The sequence below is a fragment of the Hetaerina americana genome, unplaced genomic scaffold (assembly GCF_022747635.1).
Source record: "Hetaerina americana unplaced genomic scaffold, ioHetAmer1.1.p SCAF_12, whole genome shotgun sequence".
Lineage (NCBI taxonomy): Eukaryota > Metazoa > Arthropoda > Insecta > Odonata > Calopterygidae > Hetaerina > Hetaerina americana.
The window spans coordinates 17,231,655-17,257,650 of NW_027286292.1; the positions used below are offsets into that span (position 1 = coordinate 17,231,655).

At 37.5% G+C, this 25,996-nt stretch overlaps 1 protein-coding gene across 1 annotated transcript in view; it reads right to left on the minus strand.

The window, feature by feature from the left end:
- Positions 1-14,264, minus strand: part of LOC139685718 (metabotropic glutamate receptor 6-like) — a 310,525-nt gene extending 296,261 nt beyond the window's left edge. The window contains exon 1 of the mRNA XM_071582751.1: positions 13,656-14,264. Coding sequence (XP_071438852.1) covers positions 13,656-14,042 — 387 coding nt within the window. The 5' untranslated portion in view covers positions 14,043-14,264. The remainder of the gene's footprint in view (positions 1-13,655) is intronic.
- Between the last annotated feature and the right edge of the window lie 11,732 nt (positions 14,265-25,996).

The following is a 25,996-nucleotide window of genomic DNA, read 5'->3' on the forward strand; positions in this document are numbered from 1 at the left end:
TGAAAAATAATCCTTTTCATTTCTTAGTTTATTAATATTTATTACAATTTACACTATACACTATAATATATGAAAACTTAACAATGATATATATTGAAACTTATTACACTTTAAATAGCTAGTTAAAAACTTTTATAATTTCAGCATTGGATTTGAAACATTCCAACAGTCCATGAAAACTATTAAGTATCACTCACATCAGTGCTCACCATGTTTTTCTGATTCCGTATTTATATATAAGCCATTATAAATATTTTAATAAAGATATAAAGGCAATTCCCGTTGCAGTGTCATTGGTCTTCCTTTTTCCTTTTATTGCCACTATTAAGTTTACCCCATCATTTTATCCTATTAAATGAAGAGTAAATAACACCAAATCGTCTCACAGCTTCAGTCACGGAACACAGCTCCTATAATAGTGGAGTCATAATTTCGAAACTATTCCTAAATTAGCAGTGCTATAAGTTTAGCAGTTCCTTAGCCCCTCATAACTCTTGATGCAACAGATAGGTGTTGTGAAAAAACCGCATAATTTGAACCTATGAGACAGCTATACTATTGTGATTCTTGGGAAAATATTTTCCTATCCTTAGACGGGGAAACACTCCCCTTATTGAACATTTGGAAACAATTCCTCTGACTGGGTGTGAGTTAACTGACCTCTGTCAACTTCTATACTATTGTTTGCCATTTTGTTCCAGGTGTTATCCGAGTCAATGCCCTGGCAACTAGGCCATTTAGAACGCTTACGGAGATTTTGCCAGCTTCCCCCGTCGTTAACTGAAGGCCAGGCTCAAGTCGTTCCCGGTGTAACTAGTTCCAATAAAATGCTTCAATTCTGCCACTGCTGACACATGAGTAGAATGCTTGGTAAATTCCGACACCAGAGAAGAAAGTATTTTTGTTAATGGGGTAAATTTTATTTTACTGTAGTCCCTAGCAACTGTGATTATTGGTGGGACATTAAAAATTTTAACAACGATCATAGATGTTTACTGCTATAAATTATCGAAGCACTTAAGAAGTTTATAATAATTTGAATTTCTTTATTTATTTGTATGAGGAAGCTACAATGCATCCGAGAGAACGTCATAAGAATAAAAACCTGCGCTGCGAAACATCCAAGAAAACTCTGAATTTCCAGAGCATCGCCCATCAAGTCTCAATCATGAAAGTTTTTTCAGATGCGGCTTTAGAGAAACACGGAGAAATAAAATTGGGCTGGGGAGAAGGGAAACTATGAGATTCCATATATATATATATATATATATATATATATATATATATATATATATACAGGTATATATATCTTTCGAAAAAATGAAGCCTTTGCCAAAATTCCAAGGTGAATGCTAAGAGTAAAAGGAAAGTACTCTGAAGCAGTGGAGTTGATATCTTGCAACACGGAAATAATTTTCATAGCATGGAAGAAGGTTAGGAAGGACAAAATAATATGATAAGGACATCATAGTAAACGGCGTATGGTGCATTAACAAGAAAGAATTAGGAGTGGAGCTTGAAAACCAAATAATCAATATCGGTGTTTAATGCTAGGAGAAAAATATTTAACGCGAACGACAAGTGTATTATTGTTTCGGAAGGCGAAAAACATCCTTGTAATTGGTACTATATCTCAAAAACAGCTCCCTGACGGTTTACATTTTGTTGATAATTAGAAAAAAGAGATTGCGGTCGTTTATTCCGTTGTTGCCGTCAAGTGATACTATTTATAAAAAAGTTCTCTTGTCGATCATCAATAAAAAGCATCAATTTTGAATTCTATATATTTGTTCCGGATGAGCGCGTTTCCACTTTATTTTATGTTTTTTCGAATGTTACTCCAGGGGGCGAGTGCTTTATGCGAACGTACCGTGTCATTCACCATTAAGTGTCGTTCCCTTCAATGGAATTAGAAGGGGACATTGGGCGTTGGGAGGCTGGAATCGAGTCGGAAGGTGTGAGGAACAGATCGGGGATGATGTCAAGGGAGGAGTTTCAGGGGAGAGAGCATTTGGCGGGTTGAGAGGGGGCGGATGTAGACTGGGAAGGTTTCTCGGGAAAGGGGATATCGGGGTGTTGATAGGCCTGACGAAAGATGTCCAACTGCATGAGAGATTAAGAGCTGTACCAACACAAGGGGTTAGATGGAATGCATTATGGAAATACTCTTGGATAGAAGTACTCTGCATTGTCGGGTTTCACCGCGTCGTTGTTTGATTCAGACAGTAGTTTCGCCGAAGTTGCATTCGGCGTCTTCAGGTCGAAGAAACTGTTGTCTGAATCAAACAACGACGCGGTGAAACCCGACAATGCAGAGTACTTCAAACCGCCGCCGCGAAAACCTACGCAGCCATACTCTTGGATAGTCCTGGAAGCGTTTCAATTAAATTAAGGAGAACGAGAGGAAAGTATGCAAGTTGAATTGCACCCTCAGTTTGGTGTACATGGAAGGTGGCAATAAATTCAAGCTAAATTTTAGATATCAGCGCAGGAGCATGATGGGTAGTTGAAACTCTCGTACTCAGTTCACGGTAAAATAAATCCTGTGGCCATTTCACGCCTATCCAGGGGTTATTCTTATCCCCTGAAATACCGAGGATAAAACAATGAGGTTGGCAGAGAGAATACTGATATGAACTGAATGCTAGTATTGAGGTGGTGAGTTTTAATTTGACCCTGAAACTGGACGTTGCTAATCGTTATAGCTCAGGATCCTGGGAAAGGGGCAAGAATAAAAGATTAACCTTATATTAATATTTACTGTTATTATATTTTCTCACCCACATGATAACTTTAACGGGTTGGCCATATCATATTTGCAGGTTGCAAACATAAAATAATAAAATTTACACCTGAAAAAATAAGTTATAATATAAGACTTGAGAATTTTACGTAACCCAATGGGCAACTTTTTGTTACGTGTAGATCTGAGTATCACAAAACCTAACTGTCTTATCAGATAAAAAAAATGCCTAACTTAACCTGTTTTCACTGTTTATTAAACCTATATTTATGTAAATTATTGCGCCTAATGTGCGGTGTGGGAGAAATGTTTTTGTAATGATTAGGTTCTAAATTCACCACTTGGGAGTGAAGGGGTTACAACTGTGATAACTATATTACAGTGCGTTCAGAAATGACAACTTCCTAATTATACAAATTTGCCATCTTATCTCTAATTAAATCTATGAGAGTATTACAGTTAACGTTCAAAAATAAATAATTCTTTACGGAACGGAAAAAAGGGCCTTCTCATCCTTTCATTAGATGCGCTAGGGGTTTGTTGGTTGTGTAACTGTAAGAATAGCCCGGTAAACGGCGGGAGCGCGAGATTCGGGAAGTACCTCAAAAACTTGGTGGGAAAATCGTTGCAGTGGACTTATAAGTGCGTTGGTTGAGGAAAGTGTGGCGGGGGGAGGATCAGTTGGTGGGGACAGCAGCGGGCAAAACCCGAATGGGAAGTTGAGAGTGGGTAGTGGAATGGAGGTAAGGTCGAAGTAAGACTGGGGGATGCTGGAAGGAGGCCCTTCCCATTGCTCTCACGGGTGAGATGGCGTGCGGAAGAGCGGCAAAGTTTTGGGGGAATAATGGACCAGGGCAGAGAGGGAGAGTGTATTTCACCGCCAGCTGACGTTTTCTGGGAGGATGGATTTGGTATACGGTGCCAGGAACGATTTGATTTAAGGGTGTACATGGATCAGGCAACGTAGTTGATGATATCTCCAAAAATATATATATATATATATATATATATATATATATATATATATATATATATATATATATATATATATATATATATATATATATATATATATATATATATATATATATTTTCCCATTCTCTTGGCGTTCGACATGCTCCAGATAATGATACTATTACTTACACTTCTATGGTCACAAGTGGTTGCTCTTTTGAGGTCCTCATGAGTGCAAGTATCAGTGGCGTGAAGTAAACGCAATGAAGACTGAAATGAACGCGTCAACCGATTTTTCGGTATTTTGCGGCATTCAAATTCACTCTGACAAAATCCCCGGCATTGATTAAATACTGGCTTCAAAGAGCAATTTTTTATTTCACGTGGTTTTTAATTACAGCTGACGGCGAGGAATTGTTCGCGGGCTTCGCTCGGAGAGGATATAGAGATAAAATATGCGAGAGGTAAACACTTGGACCTTTGTCCTCCGGCTTTTTTTAGTCAATATTCGGCATAAATCCCTTCAAAGAACCTCAAATTTAATGTTTAAAAAAAATTCAAAACTTGGCTATGCATGATTGTTCGCGTATTTGTGTCCAAATAGAAGTAGTCATTCATTTCTAGCTGTCTCGTTGAGGTCAATTGCGAAAAACGATCTGAATGATATGGATATAAAAAGGGATAGGAGCGCAAATAAAGGAAGAACAAGAGATTAATTGGAACGGTAGAGGGGGGGAGGGAAAGTTCCTCGACAAGGACTTGGTCTTTATACCGGTTCGATGCTCAAGCATTTGATATATCGAATATAAGTTTTTGCCACTGAAATCCGCGGGGTTTTATGCAACCGAGTTGAGTTTGAATATGTATTTGGTCATTGTGCCTCATTTCCTTCTCCTGAATACGTGTGCCCTCAAATGCATTGCATCGAATTGTTATGCCATTGATGATTACTTTCATTGATTTCGTCGTGTTGTGATCTCGTCCTTTTCCCTAGCAGTGGGTGAAATAGCTCCCGAGCTCCATATCTTGCCTTAGTAATGAGGGCACTTGGATGCAGAAAACCGCACGGATTTAAGGAGTAATTGCGTTTCCTCAATGGCTCAAAGCTAGTTCGTCTTTATGTGTTTTTTCCCTTTTCCTCCTTGCAGGGTGGTATACCATTATGAATAGGCTTTCAACGCATGGAAGTTCTTCATTGGAATATTTGTACAAATAAGCAAATAAATATATAAATGAATTTATTCATTTATTCTGAGGAGTAGTTATGAGAGACGAGGTAGCTGATGGCCCTTCCAAAGAAGGTCTTTACCGATTGTTTGGAAACGTGGAAGAGACGCTGGTATAAGTGTTGAGTTCCCAAATAAAACCCTTCGGTAAGTAAGAAGTAAACGAAGGACTAATTGCTACGGGTAGGTAAAATTCCTCAAACTATAGCATGGCGGATCCTTTCCGGACAGACCTCGTATACGTAGAATTATCCAAAGCTCTGTTTTTTCAAATAATTGGAATAATTCACAGAGATTGAGGAAATGTAGAATATTTTTAGTCTTTCATAAAATAAGTATTACATTCAATGTACTTCGTGAAACGGTCAAAGTTTTTCTTTCCAATACCATTTTTTAATTATTTCATAGGAATAATTGTAGGAGCAAAGCGATCGTTTTATCAAAATTATTTAATATCGACTACCAAGGATGGAGCACCTGCGGCACATTCAAAACTGCTCTCATGATAATTTATCCCTAAAAGGGTATTGCCATGGACGGTTACCATAAATAAGCCTGTTAACATATTCTACTCAACCTACCTTTGAACGAGGATGTTAAAAATTACAGTATTCTCACGGTTAACACGAAGGGAAGATTTTTGTAGCATATATTTGCAATTTAATTGGCTGTTATATGCACTCAGAAGTTTTTCCCCAGGTTGGATATTAGATTCCTTCAAACTCTCCAGTAATCCTACGTAAATACGAATAATATATTTTTAATAATGATTTTTCGAAAAATCACTGCGCGGTAATTGACTGGCAACTTAAATTTTGCTGAAAGTAGGAGCTCACACATTGGATTGAAGTCTGTAAGCATTATGAAGTAACAGAAAGCTCAAATAGGAGTACGGGGGTACACTTATATATATATATATATATATATATATATATATATATATATATATATATATATATATATATATACATATATATATATATATATATGTATTTATATGTATTTATATATATATAAATCATAGATGATGGAGAAGTACACACAAGAGTGGTATGATACTTGGGCAGCACAATAGAATACAAACATTTACATATAAAACACCTAAACGACACAATCATTTAAAATAGTTTGATCTTTCGACCATATTTTAGGGCTTATTCATTTCAGACTGGAAAGATTCGGGTTGAAGGAGTGTGAGGGCTATGGGGGAGGGGGGTAGTGCGGTGCCTGCTGGGAAGGACGGTAGGAAAGCGGTAAGGATATAATCGTGACAGGAATGGTTATTACGAATTCCTACAACCTTAGAGAAATAGTGATCGAAGAAGCGGTTGTTGAGTATTCCCATTTTATCAAACCCTAAAATTAAATTAATTACCGGATAAAATATCTGTAAATCATAACGTTACAAATAACGCCGTCCCTTTACCTGACGCCAGATCCAGTACTTGTAACTGTTTTTATTTGAGCCATTCAAATGAAATGGAAAGTTAGCTAAATAATTCAATGGTTGTATTTTCGAATATCGTGTTGTATTTACACTTGTTTATTTTTAATCATTTTAGATTCTTTTCCCGTTAAACTTTGTGCAGGAGTTGATTTCAATTTTTTCAGGAATATCTCCATCATAAAGTTGGAAAAGTCTATTTCAAAACGATCGTTTCCCTCTCGTTTTATCATTCATCTATTTAAGCCAGATGCATAGTATAATCTGTTTTTTTTGATATTACAATTATTTGGAAACAATTGTCCTATTCTACCATAATATTTTTTGGGAGCATGATATTCGAGGTCCTTAATTTAACTCCAAATTTCTGTACAACAGTTACTACATTAAAATCACTTTTATCAATATATCTGTCATTGCCTAAAAATATTATCTTTCTTTTCGAGTATCTGCAAAATCATTCACTTCTTACTGGCTCCTTACAAATGGCTTGGAGTGGCGACGCACGTTAACACGCGTAACATTGGCGTATTTTACGTAGATGTTTGCTCTTTTGGTTATATAATGATTAAGTATAGGATGCGAAAGGAAGCTTTTCCATACAAAAACATAACGTATACCTTATCTTTTTAGAACATAGCATCATAGGTTTTGAATCATAGTGAAAGATGTAATTCCTAACCAAGAGTCAATCATGCTAATTTAATTTATAATGTCTTCATTATCATAGGACCGTGATAAAATAATCACATATAAGCCACTATAATTGTATCGTAAGTTATTTAAATGAGATATCTTGGAGAGGAAGGTTTGGGGTTTTTTATCTATTTGTTTACAAAAAAAATGGTTATAATATCCATCTAAAGGAATTCAGGTTCGTTAACTTGTGGAAATGTAAGTGGAATTGATTTAATGTTCTTATTATTAAAAACGAAGTTTTTAATTCAACATTTTCCTGAAACACTGATAGTTAAGCACCAACCTGTATACATTAGTTGCAATATTGTCAAAAGCATTATCAACAGAATCTGGAAAGTACAGCTGCTCTTAAGGGTGTTAAAAAACATTTCAACACGGTAGGACGTGCATGATATCAGCATCGTTAAATGAAAGTATATATACCTCATAATAGAACAAGATACAATAATAATTATTGGTCACTAGTGAGGCAATAAAAGTAGTATATAAAATCTATAATAAATAAAATGTTAATTTTAAAGTGAATCAGTTTTGAGTTAGAAGCAAATTTGATAGCATTTCTAATGCAATTTTTTTGTGAGATTTATTTTTATTTCATATAAAATTATGAGAAATATTTCCATAATTTCAGAAGCGCAAACATGTAAAATTGCTAATCTCGTAATAAATTTAGGCTTATTTTGCTCACAAAACAAACGAATTAAGATAAGGAAATGAAGGGCATCATTTATGGAACTTAAGTTTTTTGTAAGTAGAGAAATTTCGTAAATTAATTAATCCGAAAGTAATTTTGGTAAAATTGCTTGTTAACAGAGACTAGAGACATGTTATATCATGAAAAAATGTAATTTAAAGTAATATTTTATTGTAAAATGTAATCTCCTTTTCTCCAAAGAGATGTAATCTTTTCCGGCGTTTTAACTTTCCCCCTCTTATTCCCTTTTGGTGTGTCTCCAAGTTTTATTCGCAAAACGATTGGTGTCATTGATAATAGTTTATAAATTTTAATTTTTCAATCTTCTTGCCCTATCAGGTATGTAATATATAGAATTTATCTCACCTACATTTATATGGTAACATGACACCTTCTGCTATCATCAAGAACTACGAAAAGCACACCCTGCCACAATGGTGTGACGCCACGCCAAGACGACTCCGGGCAGGATGTGACTCCACACCAAATATGGACTAGAGAATCAAATATCACTAAGAAGTTAGTAAATTATAAAGGTGTGATATGTAAAGAGCTCACCTGACGTCCTATGTCAAAGTCGATGAGACTTTTCTAAATGAAGGAGCTTTTCATCCCTCATCCTCCAGTGAAATCCAGATTTCCCAAGTATTTCACCATTTGAATTATAAAGGTTATTATAAAATATGCCCTAATGTCACGGTTCATAAAGTTTTCCGAAAGTAAAGGAGGCACACACTAACCAATTAAATACCAAATTATCGTCAGCTAGAAAAGCATTCGCTTGCTTATGACACGTTTTCTCGGGTATCTCAATTTTGTCACTCAAGTGTGTTAAGAAGCAGATGAAATTCATATTGACCATTACTGTGAATTCATTCCTTGAGAATATCGAAGAGAGGAAAGAAAGATTTAAGTAACGCTTACGATAGAAATAGCACTCCCTTACCATTTCAAACTAAATGTGACCTTCTAGAATTGAATATTTGTCTGTTTAATAATTGGAAATACTCTCCTACGCGTGGTCACATATTCATTTCAAAAAAGTAACCATAGGTTCACGATATTATTGTTTGAAAAGTATTGGTACACGTTACATAAATTTAAGTACTTATAATTGCAACATAAATGTTAGGAGCTGCGTAGGACCTGGAGGTAATTTATTTTGTTAGAAGTAACTTCGGGGGGATCGAGATGGTGCGGGGGCTAACGTACTGGCTTCCCACCCAGAGGGCAGCGTTCAAATCCCGGCGGTGTTGAATATTTTTCAGTGGTATCTCGATCCCTACTTGAGGTGTTTTGTGGAGGGCACTTTGAGTGAGTACGCCGTCCGTCGGATGGGACGTTAAGCTGCGAACCCCTTGGCGCCTTTCGTTAAGAGTAGGCTAATGCCTACGCCGGGTTTCTCTCCACCCTTCATCCTTTCCTGTCCATCCCCTCCCCTATGGCGCAAATGACCTAAGCTGTCGGTCGCCTCCCCTAAATACTACTACTACTAGTAACTTCGGATAGCAAGATCCCCAAAATAAATGCATGGCATGGATTTGCTTCTAAAACCTGTAAAAGCCGTAAAGTAAAAAACAAAAAAAAATTTTTTCAAGAGCTTTTACATAGATTTTCAATGTCCAATAATACATTTTTATAATAAAAAATGTCCTCTAATCGCATATTTTAACAAAAAATTTATCATCACAATTATTCCTGGGCTATTGGGCTTATTGGGCTATAATACCACTCACGAGGAGTGGTTTACTTATTAAAAGAATGATATTAGGTCTCTAATCGGCCAATCACAATTGATAATGAGTTAGAGATCTGGGAATGAAAATGTATTTATTTTTGATACTCGGAAAAATATTAGTTTTTGAGAGGCGTTCTTCAAGAATAATCTCTCTTTATTTTCCCATATGATGAAAATAACCAAGCTTTTAGATATATTGGCATGGCTATTTAATTGAAGAAAATCTTGCGCCAACAAAAAGACATTTAGAAATGAATTGGGCAAATGCGCCTTGGTTGGTCGCAAAGCATATCTTGGCTTTTTTATCATAAACGAATTGAGAGGCAGTATAAAAATACCCTTAAAAGAAAGATTTGAAAACTCGAATCTATGTTTCCCACACATACCAAACCAACCTCCGGGTTGAATACGGTTTCTGGGTTTTATACATGTACACACATATAGATACTCCCACGCACACAATGTTTATACAATTATATATATATATATATATATATGTATATCACAGTCTACCAGTATCCTCAGGCATTTAATTTATTTGTATTGGAAATAATTTCATATTGAAATGCACGTATTTGTGGAGGGATATCGCAAAACAGAGGTAACAGAGGAAAGTATCGCGAAACGAATCATCCTACCGTGCAAGACACAAAGATCTTCTTCAATGAGAGCCAAAGCGTTTGAGCGTAGTAACAACCGAGTTCCACTGCAGCAGATCCATCTGTCATTATTTAATTTTTATAACGATTTTCTAATATGCGAACGATTTCTGGTCACGGGGTTCTCCCATGCAAATATCTTCATCCTCTTTCAAACACTCTCAACCGAAGCCCTTATCTCTTTCTATCCGCATATGTGTTTCACATTATTTCTGTATAATATAGAAAAAAACATTTTTATGAGAAATCAAGCGGCGGGAAGAGAGAACGTCTACGAGACCACAATTCGCGATCTGTGGAAGTTACTCATGAATTTCCGCCAACGTTATTATGCACCGCTCCACTCTTTCTTGCTGTCTCATATAATCTCACAATATCCCTGAAATATTTTTCCGACCTCTCTTAAAATGTGTGGCTATGATAACCTTACGAATATCATTAAATTAACAAGCATCCGGGAAATTTTGAATTGCTGTCTTGAGTTAGAATTGGCCTCATTCAAGGAAATATGAAAATCTTATCATAAGGTTTTTACCATGAATAAACAAAAAAGAGGGGGCTTTTTTAATGAAAAGCGTTATATCTGAAATGAATTAAATTTCCTGATTCAAAAAGTGAAAAATATTTTGAATCAGAGGATTCTGAATGCAATTGACGAGTATAACCCTAAATTATGAGTTCATATTTTCATTAGGAAGAGCTGGATCGCATATTTATCCTTCCTTTAGGAGCTCATTATGGTAATAAGTATATTGATAATTCTACCAACAAAAATATGCTAGTTAAAATGTCGTATGTACTGAGATTCCTTGAAAGTAGGATAAGTATTCCTCATATATTTTCTCATACTCATAAAAAAATTATTTTATGATAATGTTTGCCATTTTTTATAGTCTTAAGGAACACTTGCGAAACATGTAAGACAACTCTGAGGAATGAGTAAGAATTTCGAAGTCAAACAAAAAAAAATAAAAAAAATATCGTGTTAACGCCATTTTATTAGTAAAAATCTATTTTCATTATTCCTATAAGGTGAATAATGGCCTGCATAAAACATAACAGGTGCATTAATGTAAAAAAACGTGCATTAGTAATTCAAAACTAATAATCCGTTTCATATTTATTAATTGATAAGTTTAACGTTTATTTCATTTAGAAAAGAATTAGTCAATACAGTATGCAATTTTTTATCCTATTGCTAAAACAAGATAGTGGGAGAAGGTTTTGAACCTTTGATTGAACCTATGATTTCAAATATCATTCCGCAAAAAGCTTGGTGGAATAATCAAGCTAAGCTTGATTTTTTAGAGTTTTAGAGTTGAATGAATAAATATTACATTAAGATGAAAGGACTCATGTAAATGATGTGTAAAAATTCGCCTCGACTGCGCCCTGATGAATGTCTGTCCCCTGAGAATCGAATTTAGGTCCTCGGTAAAAACGCCCTTCACTTGTGTAAGAAGATTTCCGAGAGAAGGAGTGAATTTATGGCTGGGCGATGAGTGAAGTAAGTGCTTGTAGGGAAGTTGGGAGATTAATTTGGTTTCCGGGATGGTTGGTCGAGGGTGGAGTGGGTTTCCACGGACGTGGGCTAACCAGGGAAAAATATTATTCTTATGGCTTGAAACAGAAGACTAGGAATGAATGATAACATGCTTTGATTTACGCTCATCCTTTGATGGAGTAATTCATTCCTTGTAATTGCTTAAGGAGCAAAAAGTTGCATTTTCGTTGATGGATATGAAATGTTGGCAATAAACGTAACCATAGCACGCATAGATGCAGTTTTTTTCATTTAAACGCCTACTCTACATATTTTATGTGGTATTTAACCAACTCCATATTTTATTGCCTATGCCTATTTAAATGAAGTGTGTAGGCATAATATTATTGCATAATTTCGTAGCAACACGTTTCACGATAATTTTCGGCATTATTGATGAACGATTGTCAAAATATTCTGCATTAGTTTTATATTATGCATATTCTTAGAAAGTATATCTTTTACGTAGCATACTTATTTTCCTCATGAAGCCTTTAGTACAATAATAAGTTTAAAGCTTAAAAATACTTATTATTATCGTATACGATAGCGAAGTTAATTTATTAGTCTTTATTATAACTACAACCATTGGGGATTAATAATTCATATAACCTAATTATTGCGTTGATTTCTTCGGACAGACAACAATACCTCAATCACACATATTAAGGCACATCTCCTCTGCATGCATTTTTAATGTAACGTTAACGGTATTAACAAAATACGACGGATTGATTTCAATTCATACAGCTTTTGAAATAATAATCAGCCTCGATCAAACGCAATTATTTTTGCTTCATTAGCAAACAAGATGCAGTAAAATTAGATTACAGTGTTTTAGGGACATGCCCGTTTATACGATGGCGATGCTTATTTCCTCTGCCGTCTCCAGACAATGGCATTCCTTAACGCATAATTTTTCTTTCCTTATCAGTGACGTTTTCCTGGCTATTAAACTGGAGCAAAATCATTCCCTTTAGAAAGGATTCCTCTCCTCCTAACTTGCTTTTTACTTTCCGTCCTCTTTATTGAATCTCAAGCACTTTCCATCCCCCCTGCTATGATAAGCTAATTAATTCCTCCCTGCTTAATCGAGTACAGCATCATCACCTCAAAGAAACAAATGCCGTAATAAAAATAGTATTTTACTTATTCGAGGTTGTTTTGAGAATTCTTTCTGACTTCTAATCTCGTTTCTTAAATTGCTTATCTGTCAAGTGGTTTTATTTTCCGGGTTAACTTTGGTGAAGGCGGAACTCTCAAAAATAGGATAAGAATTACATTAACTACTGTTGATATGCTTTAATGCCTCCACTAAACGAATAGCCTCTGTATTTGCATCTAATATCCACATCATATCACAATTACTAGCGATGTAAAACTTTCACTGACTATTCTGAGAGATGAACAAAATGAATTATTCTTCTGTGTTCTTCAAAGAAAGGGTAAAGCGATTTTATGCGCAGGAATATAACAAATAGCAAACTACGATCCATCTCAGTTCAACGAGGAGTTATTAGACATAAAAGTCATTCGAATTTTCGCGGTCATTACTATTCTAGAAATTTAAATGATTTTGAAGAAAAGTGATAATACACATTGGAGAGTTAGAGTTAATCCTTTTCAAACGGAAATGATGACATTTGCGTTAATATGTTGTCACGAAATTTGGCTCCACTTCTTTTGTAAGGTAATGGCGGGAGGATTTTATTGAGGCGGCTTTATGATAAAATTGCATGGTCAATATTGGAGTCGCTCGGGCCGTTGTCCTCTGATGCTCACTCCGAATACCACTGGCACCTGTGGGCACCGCATAGCGCTGACGGGCCCACCGGGAGGGGCGCGGCCCCCGGGCAACGGGAGGAGAAGCGAGGGGGGTGGTTCTCTTCTAGGTACGGCGGGGTTTGGATGTGTTGGGGTGGGGGATAAATGTGTGAAGATCGGTGTGGCTCACCTGGTTCATGTATGAGCGAACAAACTCCATGGACTGTTCGAGGGCGTATGTGTCCGAAGAGCAGGAGTCGAGGATGAGCGTGCCGAGGGACACCCCAGGCAGCAGCTCCAAGTCCTGGTTGATCTCGTCCACGGCGTACAGCATTGCTTCCAGGCGCTGCACGCCTTTCTCCTCCTTGACGGCTCCACAAGGCCCACCGGCCTCCTCTCCCCGGCCGCCCACAGCTTCGTGCATTGGAAAAATCCCGCCCAAGATAATATCACCCGGTAGTCGGATCAGCTTGCCCTCCTCGGTGGCTCCGAGGGTCATGGGTGAGGCAAGCAGCAGCAGTAGTAATACAGCGCACGGGAGGGCCGCGAACGCGGCAGGCCGGCGGCCGAACCCCATCACGGTCGGTCGCTTTCTCGGGTATTGAGGAGGGGTCTACGATGAGAACAGCGTATCGGGTCACGGCGAGTCCCGGGCCCCGGGGAAGATCATCGCAGGCGGAGAGCGATCCCGGGGCCGGCCAACCCTTAGGCGGCGGCTGTGGCCTTGGCAGCGGCGACGGCGACGTCGTCTTCGGGAGAGAGGGCCAGCGGCCAACCGACGTCCATGTGTCGACGATGAGAAGTGTTCTGGGCGACGCTTTTGCAGCTTGTGTGGCCGTGTGTCGGCGCCTCGACGCCCACCTGCGACTAAGGGCGGAGCGCGCGCAGCGGACGACGTGGGATGAGCAGGGGGGAGCGGGAGGGTGGGCGCGGAAGAGGAGTGGTGGGAAGGGCGCGGGAGGGAACGGGGTGCGGTGGGGAAGGCATCGCGGCCGGCGCGCCGGCTCGGGTCTTCGGCAGCAAATCCTTCTCCCGGCCAACGTGAGTTCCTCCCCTCCACTCACCCACGCAGTCCTTCCGTCTCTCCCCGACCCCTGTCTCCATGGTAACTATTCCTTCCTTCCCGAAAAATTGGGCGCCAAACGAAACTTTGATAAGCGTCTTCGACATTGCAAGAGAAATATCTGCGAGGATGTATTGGAAGCGTTCGTAAGTGGGGGGCAAGGGCTATGGGGTCGTGGAAAGAGTGGGCGGGGTGGAAGGTGGGGACGAGGGGAAAGATGAGAAATGGGAAAAGGTTTTTTTTGGAGAGGATGCAAATGGGAGATGAAGGATGTTTGTGTGACAGGCGCAGTGGAAATACCAGGAAAGTGCTGAGAATTGACGAGGAGGGAGAATGAAGGGATGCAGCGAGAGACAATGCCGTTGAGGGTTGATCACAGATTATCTGGAGAAGGAGAATACCATGAGCTACGCCGCCCATCGCTCGCCCCGGTTGCCTGACAAGGAGGCGTTTGGGTAGTGGTTGCCAGGAAGTGAATCTCCGCTTGTTTGCCCTCACGGCGGAAGAATTATGCCACCGCGGAACTTCCATCTTTCCCAGACTCCAGCATCTTAAGCTCTACGAGCCCGTCAACGATCTTCCATTGTAGATTCCATAAATGCTTCTATGTTATTCTTCCCCCCGGCGGGAAGGGGGTGAATAAAGATAGGATAGCGATTCCAACTCATAATTTTCCAAATCCATTCTTAATAAATCCATGAATTTGATGTGTTTCCATTTTCTCCCAGGGTTCAGATTCAACGACATTGAAATTCAGCCATTTTGACTCTTGCATATCCAAAAAAAATCCCAAATATAGCTTCACGGTGTTATTTGCATGAAGTAAAAATTAGTTATTCTATGTAAATGAATTCTTCTATTTTTCAGACTCAGCTACTTAATGCCTTCCTAATGAATTAAATAGGAATCCCTTGTATGGTAATAATTACTTATGTAATAAAAATTCAAAGAGTTCAATATTTTGATTTTACGATTTCCTTTATTAATACCATCATGATATGTTTCCACAAAATATGTTTTTAGCTAATGAGAATTCTAGTGAATTTCTCTCTCACATTTGAGTGGATACACGTATTTATAAACCATCGAAAATTAGTTGTTTATCAATATTTCGCCCTTCAAATAACCCTGTTCAGGAGAATTAAATCTAAAGCTATGCAAAAAATTTGGAAGAGTATATTTTCCTTTAGACAAAGAGAATATAATGGCATAAAATCTATTCCAGGTTGGTATTTCTAAGTCACTCCTTCTCTAACGACTAAATACTCTAATCTCAGTTGGGCTTTTCTATTTGTATTATTTATAACCATTCTTTATTCCAACTTGAGGGTCCAATTCATCATTGAATCAATGAATATCAGCGATTCTAAATGTAACATTTTTGAGAAATAATATTACATTCAATTCAAAATAACATCAACAGCTGATTATAACAGATGATGCTTCAATAGGTGTATCAAATGAACAATAGAGAGCTCAAAATGTACCAATTAGTTGACACTGTATTTACGTTGGTAATAATTTTGCTCTACATTAAGGGCATCTGATCTTTGAAATTAGCTACGGAGCATTAAAATGTACATGTATTCACTTTCAGTGATTGTATATTAAACCATTAAATACATTTTGTTCTGTAAAATTTGAAGTCAAGGTAAAATATGCACCCTCATCTTGCGCAAGTGTTGCACCTCCACGCGAAAGTTGACAAATGAATATACATATATTACCACCCAATTTTGGTCTGTTAAAGTCTACATCACTAGCACACAAATCTTTTGGATTCTATAAATCACTCTTTCAGTTGTAGACGCCTTTGTGTCGCGCTGCCGACGGCGTGACGCCCTGGACGCCTCGTGAATGGGTTATATGGGTCAATTTTGCAATTAACCTGATTTTTTCCATTGTGAGTACGGAACCTAGATCCTCTCCATAGGAATTAACTCTATAAGAACTCAAATTAATTGATAAAAATAGATTATTAGAGCGTTTTATGAAAATGATAGTAAAAATGCAACTGGTGAAGAATCCCCTTACCATGATTACGATGAAACTAACCCCATTGGTTGGAATAGTGATATAGTATACCAAGCCACATTTCAAGTAGCAGTATTCATGTATACGTTAATCTCGTTGATTTCCAGGTAATCTGTAGGATTCTTAGTTAATGAAATGTGTTCTAAATAGAATATAATAAACCATCACGTATGGTTAAGAGTAATGTATATTAAATCACACCGTAGCTGAAGCATATAAGAGAGTTGATTCTGTTACATCTTGGCAGAAACGCTCTGAGAAATAATAATGCGAATATTAAAATTTTCAATTGATCCGCATTAAGATGGATTTTTTTAATAGGCTCTATCTATTTTAAATCATTTGCAAAAATATAATAAACAATGAGTAAAATTACTCTGCTAACCACTGCTACTTGCTTACATAGCTTATTTCAAACAGCCACAATAATGTGCCAGGGAAATGATATCATGCGTGTGTTGCTATTTATCTTTTCAGCCTAATAATGAAAGGACCTTAGCTTATTGCTGAAAATGGCTGGATAGTTTTTCAAAACATACCTCATGATAATCAATACACTTTTGCATGTGCTAAAACCAATTTTCGTAAAACCTTCTCCACTCCGATCGAAGTACCTCGAAAACATTTTTAAATGCATCAACGGCTTCTTCAGACCCATAAAGACGTTGGTCACGAATTTTTTTCTGGATATGTAGGAATAAAAACAAGTAATTTGGTGCTAAATCAGGGCTCTACGGAGGATAACCTATCAGGTCGACGTTTCGGGAACTCAAACAGGTAGTTGTTTCAGCCGATCTGTGAAAGCATGCATTCTCTTGATGAAGAATGATCCATCGTTGCCGCTTCTTTTTCCGTATTTCACCGAGCACTTCTGGCAACCAAATTTTCGTGTACCATTCAGAATTTACGGTTTAACGGTGCTCTAACGGCACGGTTGCCACATGTTCATTTATTCCGAAGAAACGGGCGATCTTATGCTTCGATGTGATTCGTGCACTAAACAATATAATGGGATTTGGCTCGTCCTGGAAGACCCATATAGTGGATTACTGTTTTGTTTCGGGATCACACGGATAGATACAAGATTCGTCACCTGTGTAGATGTTATACACAGCTTTTTATGCAGCGCGATCTTATTTTTTGAGCATTTCTTGGCACCAATTGACACGATTATCTTTTTCAGCTTTTGTCAAATTATGCGGCATCCAACGCGGACAATTGTTTTCACAGCTGAATGTCCATACAACATCGTGTTGATACTCGTCATACTAATCCCCAACGTAGTTATAATCTCACGATAAATCACATGGCGATCTTCCCTTACTATTTCTTCCACAGCATCAATGTTTTCTGGCACAATAACTGATTTTGGTCGACCTTCACGACTTTCGTCGCTGGGCGAACGGCGTTCGAGATGGAATTCGTTATACCAGCGTTTTACAGTGGCAAAAAATGGGGCTTAATCGCCAAAAGTAAAGAAAGTAAATTGATCGGCACATTCCTGTCGTGGTAAACCATTTCAAAATCCGTACAAATCATTGCACGAAAGTGTTCACGAGTTACCTCCATTTTTTTGCTGAGACAAAATTTTTTAGCGACCGTTAACAACACACTTAATGATCAAATGAAAAAATATTCTTTATAGTAGCGTCAAAAGGGTCGTACTTCTAGATGAAAATGTGATATGGCGGCTGAAGTACTTAGTTTCAGCAAGGCTCAAAGCATAAATAGCAAGCCTCGTAATTACTAAATACAGTATTTCTCATTGTTGTTCTGCAGAGAATGTCATTGTTGAAAGCTGCAGGGTGCAAGAATTTTGAGTTTGATTCTTAATATTCATAGAAACTAATAATAACTGGTGATTAAAGCAATTATAGTGTTTATTGGTCATTTTTATTACACCTGCTCTTGTTTTCTCTCTTTTGTCTCTGAATTTTTGAAACTTGGTTACTTTGAATGAGGCGAGAGACGGCATTCATTTCAGGTAGCGAAATAACCTGAGCATTGACTGTCTATATTATTTTTTCAATTATGCTAGTTTTTCCTTCAACCCATCCTCTTCCGTATAATTAATATCCAAGTTCAGCGTGTTGGCGCAAAAAACTATACCAACTGTCACCTTCCGAAATAACTGGAGCAGATAATACACTCCTTGCAGTGTATTAATCACTCTACAGTTATGTTTTGGTACAATAAGTCTCATGGGCTGATATATTTAAGTCGTTATTTTACCATTCGTATCATCGCATCATCATCGTAAAGTTTACTTATTGCATTGAACTTGAATTATATTAACTGTAAAATTTTGATTTCAAGGTTACATAGAAATTCCATCGGTGCGGAAACGATGTGTATCAATTTAACAAATGCAGAATCTATAACCACAAACGTAGGAAGAAGGTACTCGCGTAGAAACGAAGGAAATAACAATGAGCAGGGTTTGAGGATCTTAAAGTGAAGGGTAATAACGCAGGTGAACTGTGAGTTGGTAGGAAGCCAGGGAATTGTCGGGTGTGCAGGGGTTTGTTCAGTGGGTGGCAGGCTGGTGTTCCTTCTAGCGAGCGGAAAGGGAGAAGCAAAGAAAAATTAAGTGAAACGCCGTTAATATGCCGCTCGAAAATGCGCATTTTTAAAATGTCTCATATTTAATGAATTCCAGAGAAATATGCTAAACAATTTAAAAATTAAAAATTTTTTATTTCGTTATGGCCAAGTGAAAAACATATTTACATCTATTTTCACTAAAAAAGTGCGTTAAAGAAAATCCGAATAGTGGTTCCTGAATATGGATAAAAGTAAATACATCTCCGGTTTCATTTCCTAATAATTCCCCTTTATTTTTTGCCAAAATTAATTTATCAGGATGGAAACTTTCCTATACTCCAGAAGCAGTTAGCGAAAAGGATATTTTAAAATTTTCATTGTAAATATTGAAGTATATTATTTGCTTCCAGTCCATTCGGTCTGTTTTTATATTATTTGCAGGTTAAAATACATCAATAAATTTTGATGATAATTAACTCGGAAATTTATTAGTACTCAAAAAACATGAAGGGATCCTTTGCCTACATTGCTTTTTGTAGTAATAAATTCGGCCTGAAAATAAAATACAGTAACAAAATTATTTCATCCCGTAACTTTTGTTCCATTATGGTTCATTATTTTGATAAATGCACGTTATTTTTGAGATTGTTCTCAATTATTGCTAATTTTAATGTAGACTTTCAGGGGGAGGTGGTTTATTGTGCCTTTGGAGCATGGAGAAAAGCCCATAAAGCTAACGATGAATGAAATTCGACCTTCTAATTAGAAGCGTGGTACCATGCTAGACCTGATCGGAAAAATGGACGATTATCTTCGGACAATGGAGAGAATCTGTAGTATTTTTTACCCGAGGAAACGTTTTTCTATTTCCAAGACTCCTATCCATGGTATGAATAATTGGTTCACCATGACATAAAAATGCATACAATGCTCCTGTTTAACCAAAAGAAAAATATAATTGAATAGATGACCAAATCCTCTTTGGCCGTAATATTGAGGATTGAACAGGGTCCGGCGGAGACCTCGTGGGCGTATACAGTACGAGATTAGGAAATCAATCATGACCGATGATCAACAACCCTTTCAGGATATTACCACATATTGGAGCGCGCGATTAAATTCCCTGAAATCCTTTTCCATGCATGTGCAAATAGAGCATAATTCACATCGAGAGGACACAAATTTACGATAAGGGAGAAATCAGCCAGGGTTGCTCATTAAAGAAAAAACCTACGCCTTTTATCGTGGTCACATGGAAAAAGGCAGGGTTTCAAAAAAAAGCGAAAAGCGAATGATTGCCTTTTTTATCGTATTTTTCAAATAAAATAAGCAAAGAGTGATCCAAGGGCGTAGGTTATGAAGAGATTTGGCCGTATTGATGGGATGCCGACTAGGCCTGGGGTGAGGAGTTATGAAGCTCGCCAGTGGTGGAGGCGGCGAGGGGGAGAGGTAGATAGAGAGATAGGGAGTGAGGGAGAGAAGGGAGGGAGAGTTTGGGGCGGATAAAGCACGATGTGGGGAAGGGGAAGAAAATGATGTTAGGTCGGTGAGGGCTGGCCCGGGTAAGGGAGAAGGAAGGAGGGTGTTTGAGGGGGTGGGGCAAAAAGGAGTGTGGGAAGAGAGGCAAAGGAGATGATGCAAGTGGATGTGGAAAATATGTAGAGGACAAAGCAAACAGTGAAAGTGGGGGGATAAGGAGGTTGAGGGTGGAATGGGAGGTTGGTGTGTTCGGCGATGGGGAATGGAAAGTGGGGTTGGGAGGGAGAGTCCGGTAAAGGGGATGATGCGGAAGGGTGTGTGAGGGAGGGAGGATAGGACATTAAATATAGATGAGTGAAACAATCTTCAATCCTAGGAAGGGCTTCCTCCTGGCCGTCACATTCTTAACATTTTTACCATACAATCAGCAGAATGGATTATCATCTAGCTTGACGTTCCAACGGCTGTAGTCACTGCAGGCAACGGCTCATCGATATCTTTCATAAGAGCAGAATATGGTTATGATAGTATTATTTGTACTTTTGTAAATATCGGTCAAGCTTTGAATGAAATGGACTTAATCCTGCGTCGAATTTTTCAATATTTCATTTGGAAAGCAGCTATCTAATAAAAATAGTGCAGAGATGACCGTGTATAGGTTATTAAGTCAAAAGCTACCATACTTATCCTTTACATTAATTTTATAAAAGGAAAATAATTGCCTTTGTAGACTCCCAAAGACAGATATTCATGTGGCCATAACCTTCCCAGTTTCACCAGTGAGAATGCTTTAAAACGTAGCTCCAATACAGGAGCCCAATCGAGTTCCACGGTCAAATTAGTTTGGGAGGCACTTAAGTATGCAAAGACGCCGGTGGCAAGATCGGCGCTTCTCGCACGTGGAGCGTTTGTAAAGGATGTCTTATATGAACTCGAAGAGCTCACACCCCTGGAGACTGACATCCAAAACGACCTCTGAAGACAGCTGCTCAACCGGGGAACGTGTGTTACAAAGACATGCGGATTAATTTATCAAAGGGAGAAAGAATATACGTGGCTAGTAGAAGTAGAAAAAAATGACAAGGATTCATTTTAAGTCGCATTGATTTAAACCTTGACTTGTTTTAAAATAAATAAAGGTATGCGCTGAAAATTCCAAAAAATAGCGATTTAGTATTTACTTAGTAATGGAGAAAAGCCACGAAAATGGTAAACACGAATATAATACATTAATTAAAATTCGATTTGATACCTACTTTTATACAGAAAAATATTTTGTGTGAACCGAATTTTTTATTTAATTATGAGAAATAAAGTCATTCATTTGCAATGCAGCACTTTGACTGTCATTGGCAACATGTTAAATAATATTGAATAATGAGGCGGGGAATTCATTTTGAGACAACTATTATACAATGCTCTTTAGAATATAAAATAAAGAGTTTTTTGATTTGATATTTGTGGAACAGAAGTAATACGAACGTACATATAAACATATATAGAAGTTTTTCTGGTACAGATATTAATTTTGTACTTCACCAGTATAAATTGAACTTGTTAAATGGAATATACCTGTACTATTTCAAATATTTTTTGGATAAACAACTAAAAGCCCCTTTAATCCACAATTTGGAATGAAAAAAAGGAACCTAATTACCCAACCTAGGCCACATTCTTAAGCAATGCTCTAAAAATACAAATATTCACTTAGTAATGATGCGCTACAGTTATAAAAAAGTAAATGCCATATAGCGCATATTTCTTCCAAAAATTATTTTTCAGTTCAAGTTCAGTACAGTTCTGGATTTTACAAAATATAAATTTTTAAAAACAACCGATAACTTATATCTGTTTCACCTTTCGCTAAACGTTTCACTGCAACTCTAATTATATTTCTTTGAATTTGATAAAGACTAGCTTTATAATAAGCGAAAGAAAAATTATTCCTCTAAATACCAAAATATCAAGATCTTCAAATAATGAAGCCTGGAATCTAAATGTTTAGTAAAACTATGAATTAACTTGGTAATTAGTATTTTTTATCTAATTATTTCATTATATAACAGCTAAATTAGAATTGTTAAGGGTATCACGTTAAAGTTTCCTTCTTTTCATCCAAATTTTACGCATATTACTGGAATTTAAATTAATATAGATTAATATATGTATGATTAACCTTTTTTATTAGCGAAATTAAAAAAAAATATATTCATGCAAGTAAAAATTACGTAACTGAGGATTTTTATGGCTGTTGGATAAAATGAAACCCATTTTTTGAGTCATTTTATTGTTGCTTGATCGTTTGAATATAAAACCTGTGCTGAAGGGAGACCTTAAAAGAAATATATTTATGCAAAAACATTTCAGCCTATGACGAGATACCTTAGTACCAACATTTCTGCCGTGAAAATTGGGGATTGATTGTGAGTTATCTGAAGGATGTTCAAGCCAGACAAGTAAGCGTTGTTTTTTAATTACAATCTGTAACGAGGAGTTTTTATATTTTCCAAAAATCACAGTTTTTTTTAGAGAATATATGACAGGAATTTCTTAGTTCCGGGGTGATTTCAGAAATGTCTTTAAAATGTTGCTCTCAGTTGGTGGAATGGAATTTCAGCGTTATAAATTGGCATGCGAATGTGTCTCTTGAACATCCGCGCTACCTACTTATTATTTACGTCTGTGAAAATTAAATTTGTATAATTGTAAAATATATGGGAAAAAGCATAGAAAGGTCACCCTTATTTTCCTGGCTTAGGGCCAAAACAATGAGAAGGTGTCAACTGCCGAAAAGCTCGCTTTTCTGCTGAAAAATCCGCGCATATATATATATATATATATATATTTATTTATTTATTTATTGGCTTATCCTCCCTCTGGCATTATCTTCCTCTACGTCACCTACCCCAGCGCCCCTCGACTGAGTTTCTCCTCAATCTTGCCACTTTCGTCCTGGCTAAAAATGCATTCTCTTTCCAAAATTGTTTTTACCTACAGACCAAAGGCACAGCGATGGAAACAAGGATGGCACCATCACACGCAAATCTCTGTATTGGCCATCTTGAAGAGACATTCCGGTCACAGCAACTCTTCCAACCTTTTGCCTGGGTCCGCTACATAGACGATATTTTTATTCTCTGGACACATGGCTCTGAGTCTCTCAGTAATTTCTTATCCGCCTTAAATTCATTTTTCACTGTTAAATTCACCTCTTCCATTTGAGACTCCACCATCACCTTTCTTGACACAGACGTCTCACTTCAAAACGACAAATTCACTACTTCAGTACACATCAAAGCCAGTAACCATCAGCAATACCTACACCATACAAGCTGTCATCCTCAACACACCAAATGCTCGATTCCTAGCTCTCTCTATCCGCGGACACCGAATTCGTAACACCACAGCCACTCTCAACAAATACCTTGACAATCTACATCTTGCACTCCTTAAACGCGGTTACCCAGAAAAGTTCCTACTTAATAAAATCCACCGCTTCACCCGACCATACACACCACATAAAAACAAGCCCACATCTGACGCAGGACTCAACATTTGCACCACCTATTTCTCCGGATCACACAGACTGGAAACCTTCCTTAAAGAACTGGTACCTATTTTACATGACAATGACGTGACCTCATTCTTACTACCCCAATGCCCATCTCTCGCATACAGACGACCCGCCAATAAAGCCTTCTGAGATCCACCAACCCTTTGGCGCCCCCCCGCGACAAATTTCCCCTACTTGCAACCGCCCACGATGTAAAACTGGTCTACTTATTAGATCTACTCTCCTCTCCCTACATCCTCTCATTGCCCCCTCACCTCGTTCCCACGCTAATTGCCTCTCAAAAAACATTATTTATCTTTTGTCATTGCACTTCCTTTTACATAGGCGAATGCATTACCCCCTTATCCATCCGAATGAATAATCACCGGTACTCCTGCATTTCTGCCTTACTCTCTTCTCTTCCTATCCCTTCATACGCAAATTCCCACAACCTTTCATTCGACCAGTGTTTTGCTCTTAGCATCCTAGAATCCCTACCCGATTCAGGCACCAATATAGAGGTGAGAACTCAATAATCCGTGTATATATTAGCTTTCCGATCTTTCCAAATCCCCACCCTTAACCGCCATTTTTAATTTCTCTCCCAGCATTCCCTGCACCTCACCTCCCCTCCCCGCCCAGGCCCCTTACCCCTCCCCAGCCTATTTTCATTCATACTTGAAGAAGGCCTCGGAGAAGGCCGAAAGCTTAAACAATTTACCGTGTGAGTGTCCTTTTAAGTGTTAATATTTCAATTTTGTTGTATTGTGTCGTCCCAATGATATATATATATATATATATATATATATATATATATATATATATATATATATATATATATATATGCGAGCATGTATTTACAATTTTAGCCATCTGTGTAAAGGCCCAGTGTTAAAATTATTTTATTCAATATTTTGAAAAAAGAGTCGATTGCAGATTAAACATTACCATTAACATCATCTAGTTTTTTTGAGTCGGAAAATATATGTTTCAATTTGGTCATAGATTTCTATTGTTTTATGGCCAATTCAATATGAATTCATAATTAAAAAGCAGGCGTTCGTCAATTACTTTGAATTTACTTAGGCAAAAACTGGTATCGGCCAAGCTAAAAAAAATTAGTAGTTAATAGAAACTCCCCTCCGATTAATAAGATACCTGAAATTCGGTTGTTGAATAAGTGGCAAGGAAAAAACACACAAAAAATATTGGTTTATTTTTTATTTTTTTGACGTAATATTTTTACTTAATTAATAAAGACTTTTCCAAGTGTTTCTCCGACTTTTATGAGCTGTCCAAAAAGTAGGATTTTGGAAGGCCTTTGAAATAGGCCACATTGTTAGCAATTACTTCTTACTTTGACGTAAATCGTTTACCGCTGAGCCCTTTTTTTCCAGATTTCTTATAAAACACCATTGAGGTCCAAAGCTGGTGAATACAGTAGATGTTGTAATAATTCTAAATTGTAGTCCAAAAGATTCACCATCGATGCTGCTCAGGTGTGCATTCGTGAATTTTCGCGATAGAAGTGTATTTTCTCTATCCAAATAAAGACGTTTATCCTCTATTTATTCAGCCAATATGACAAATAAGATTTTCAATTTATCGTTTATTCTTCTTGAAAGTAATCGATCGGATAATCTGCGTGCATCCCAAAATAAACATCCCCTTGTTGGCCCATTTCGCCGTCTTCTTCTTCTTCGGATCCGAGTCGTCTTTAGATACCAGCTCTTTCTAGCAAACATTTTTCTATGCAGGGTATGAGTGTTTCTATGTTCCATCTGCATGTATGTATCTCCGCAGAACCTCGTCAGGAATACGACGACATAGCGCCAAACCAGTCTTATAATCGACCGCA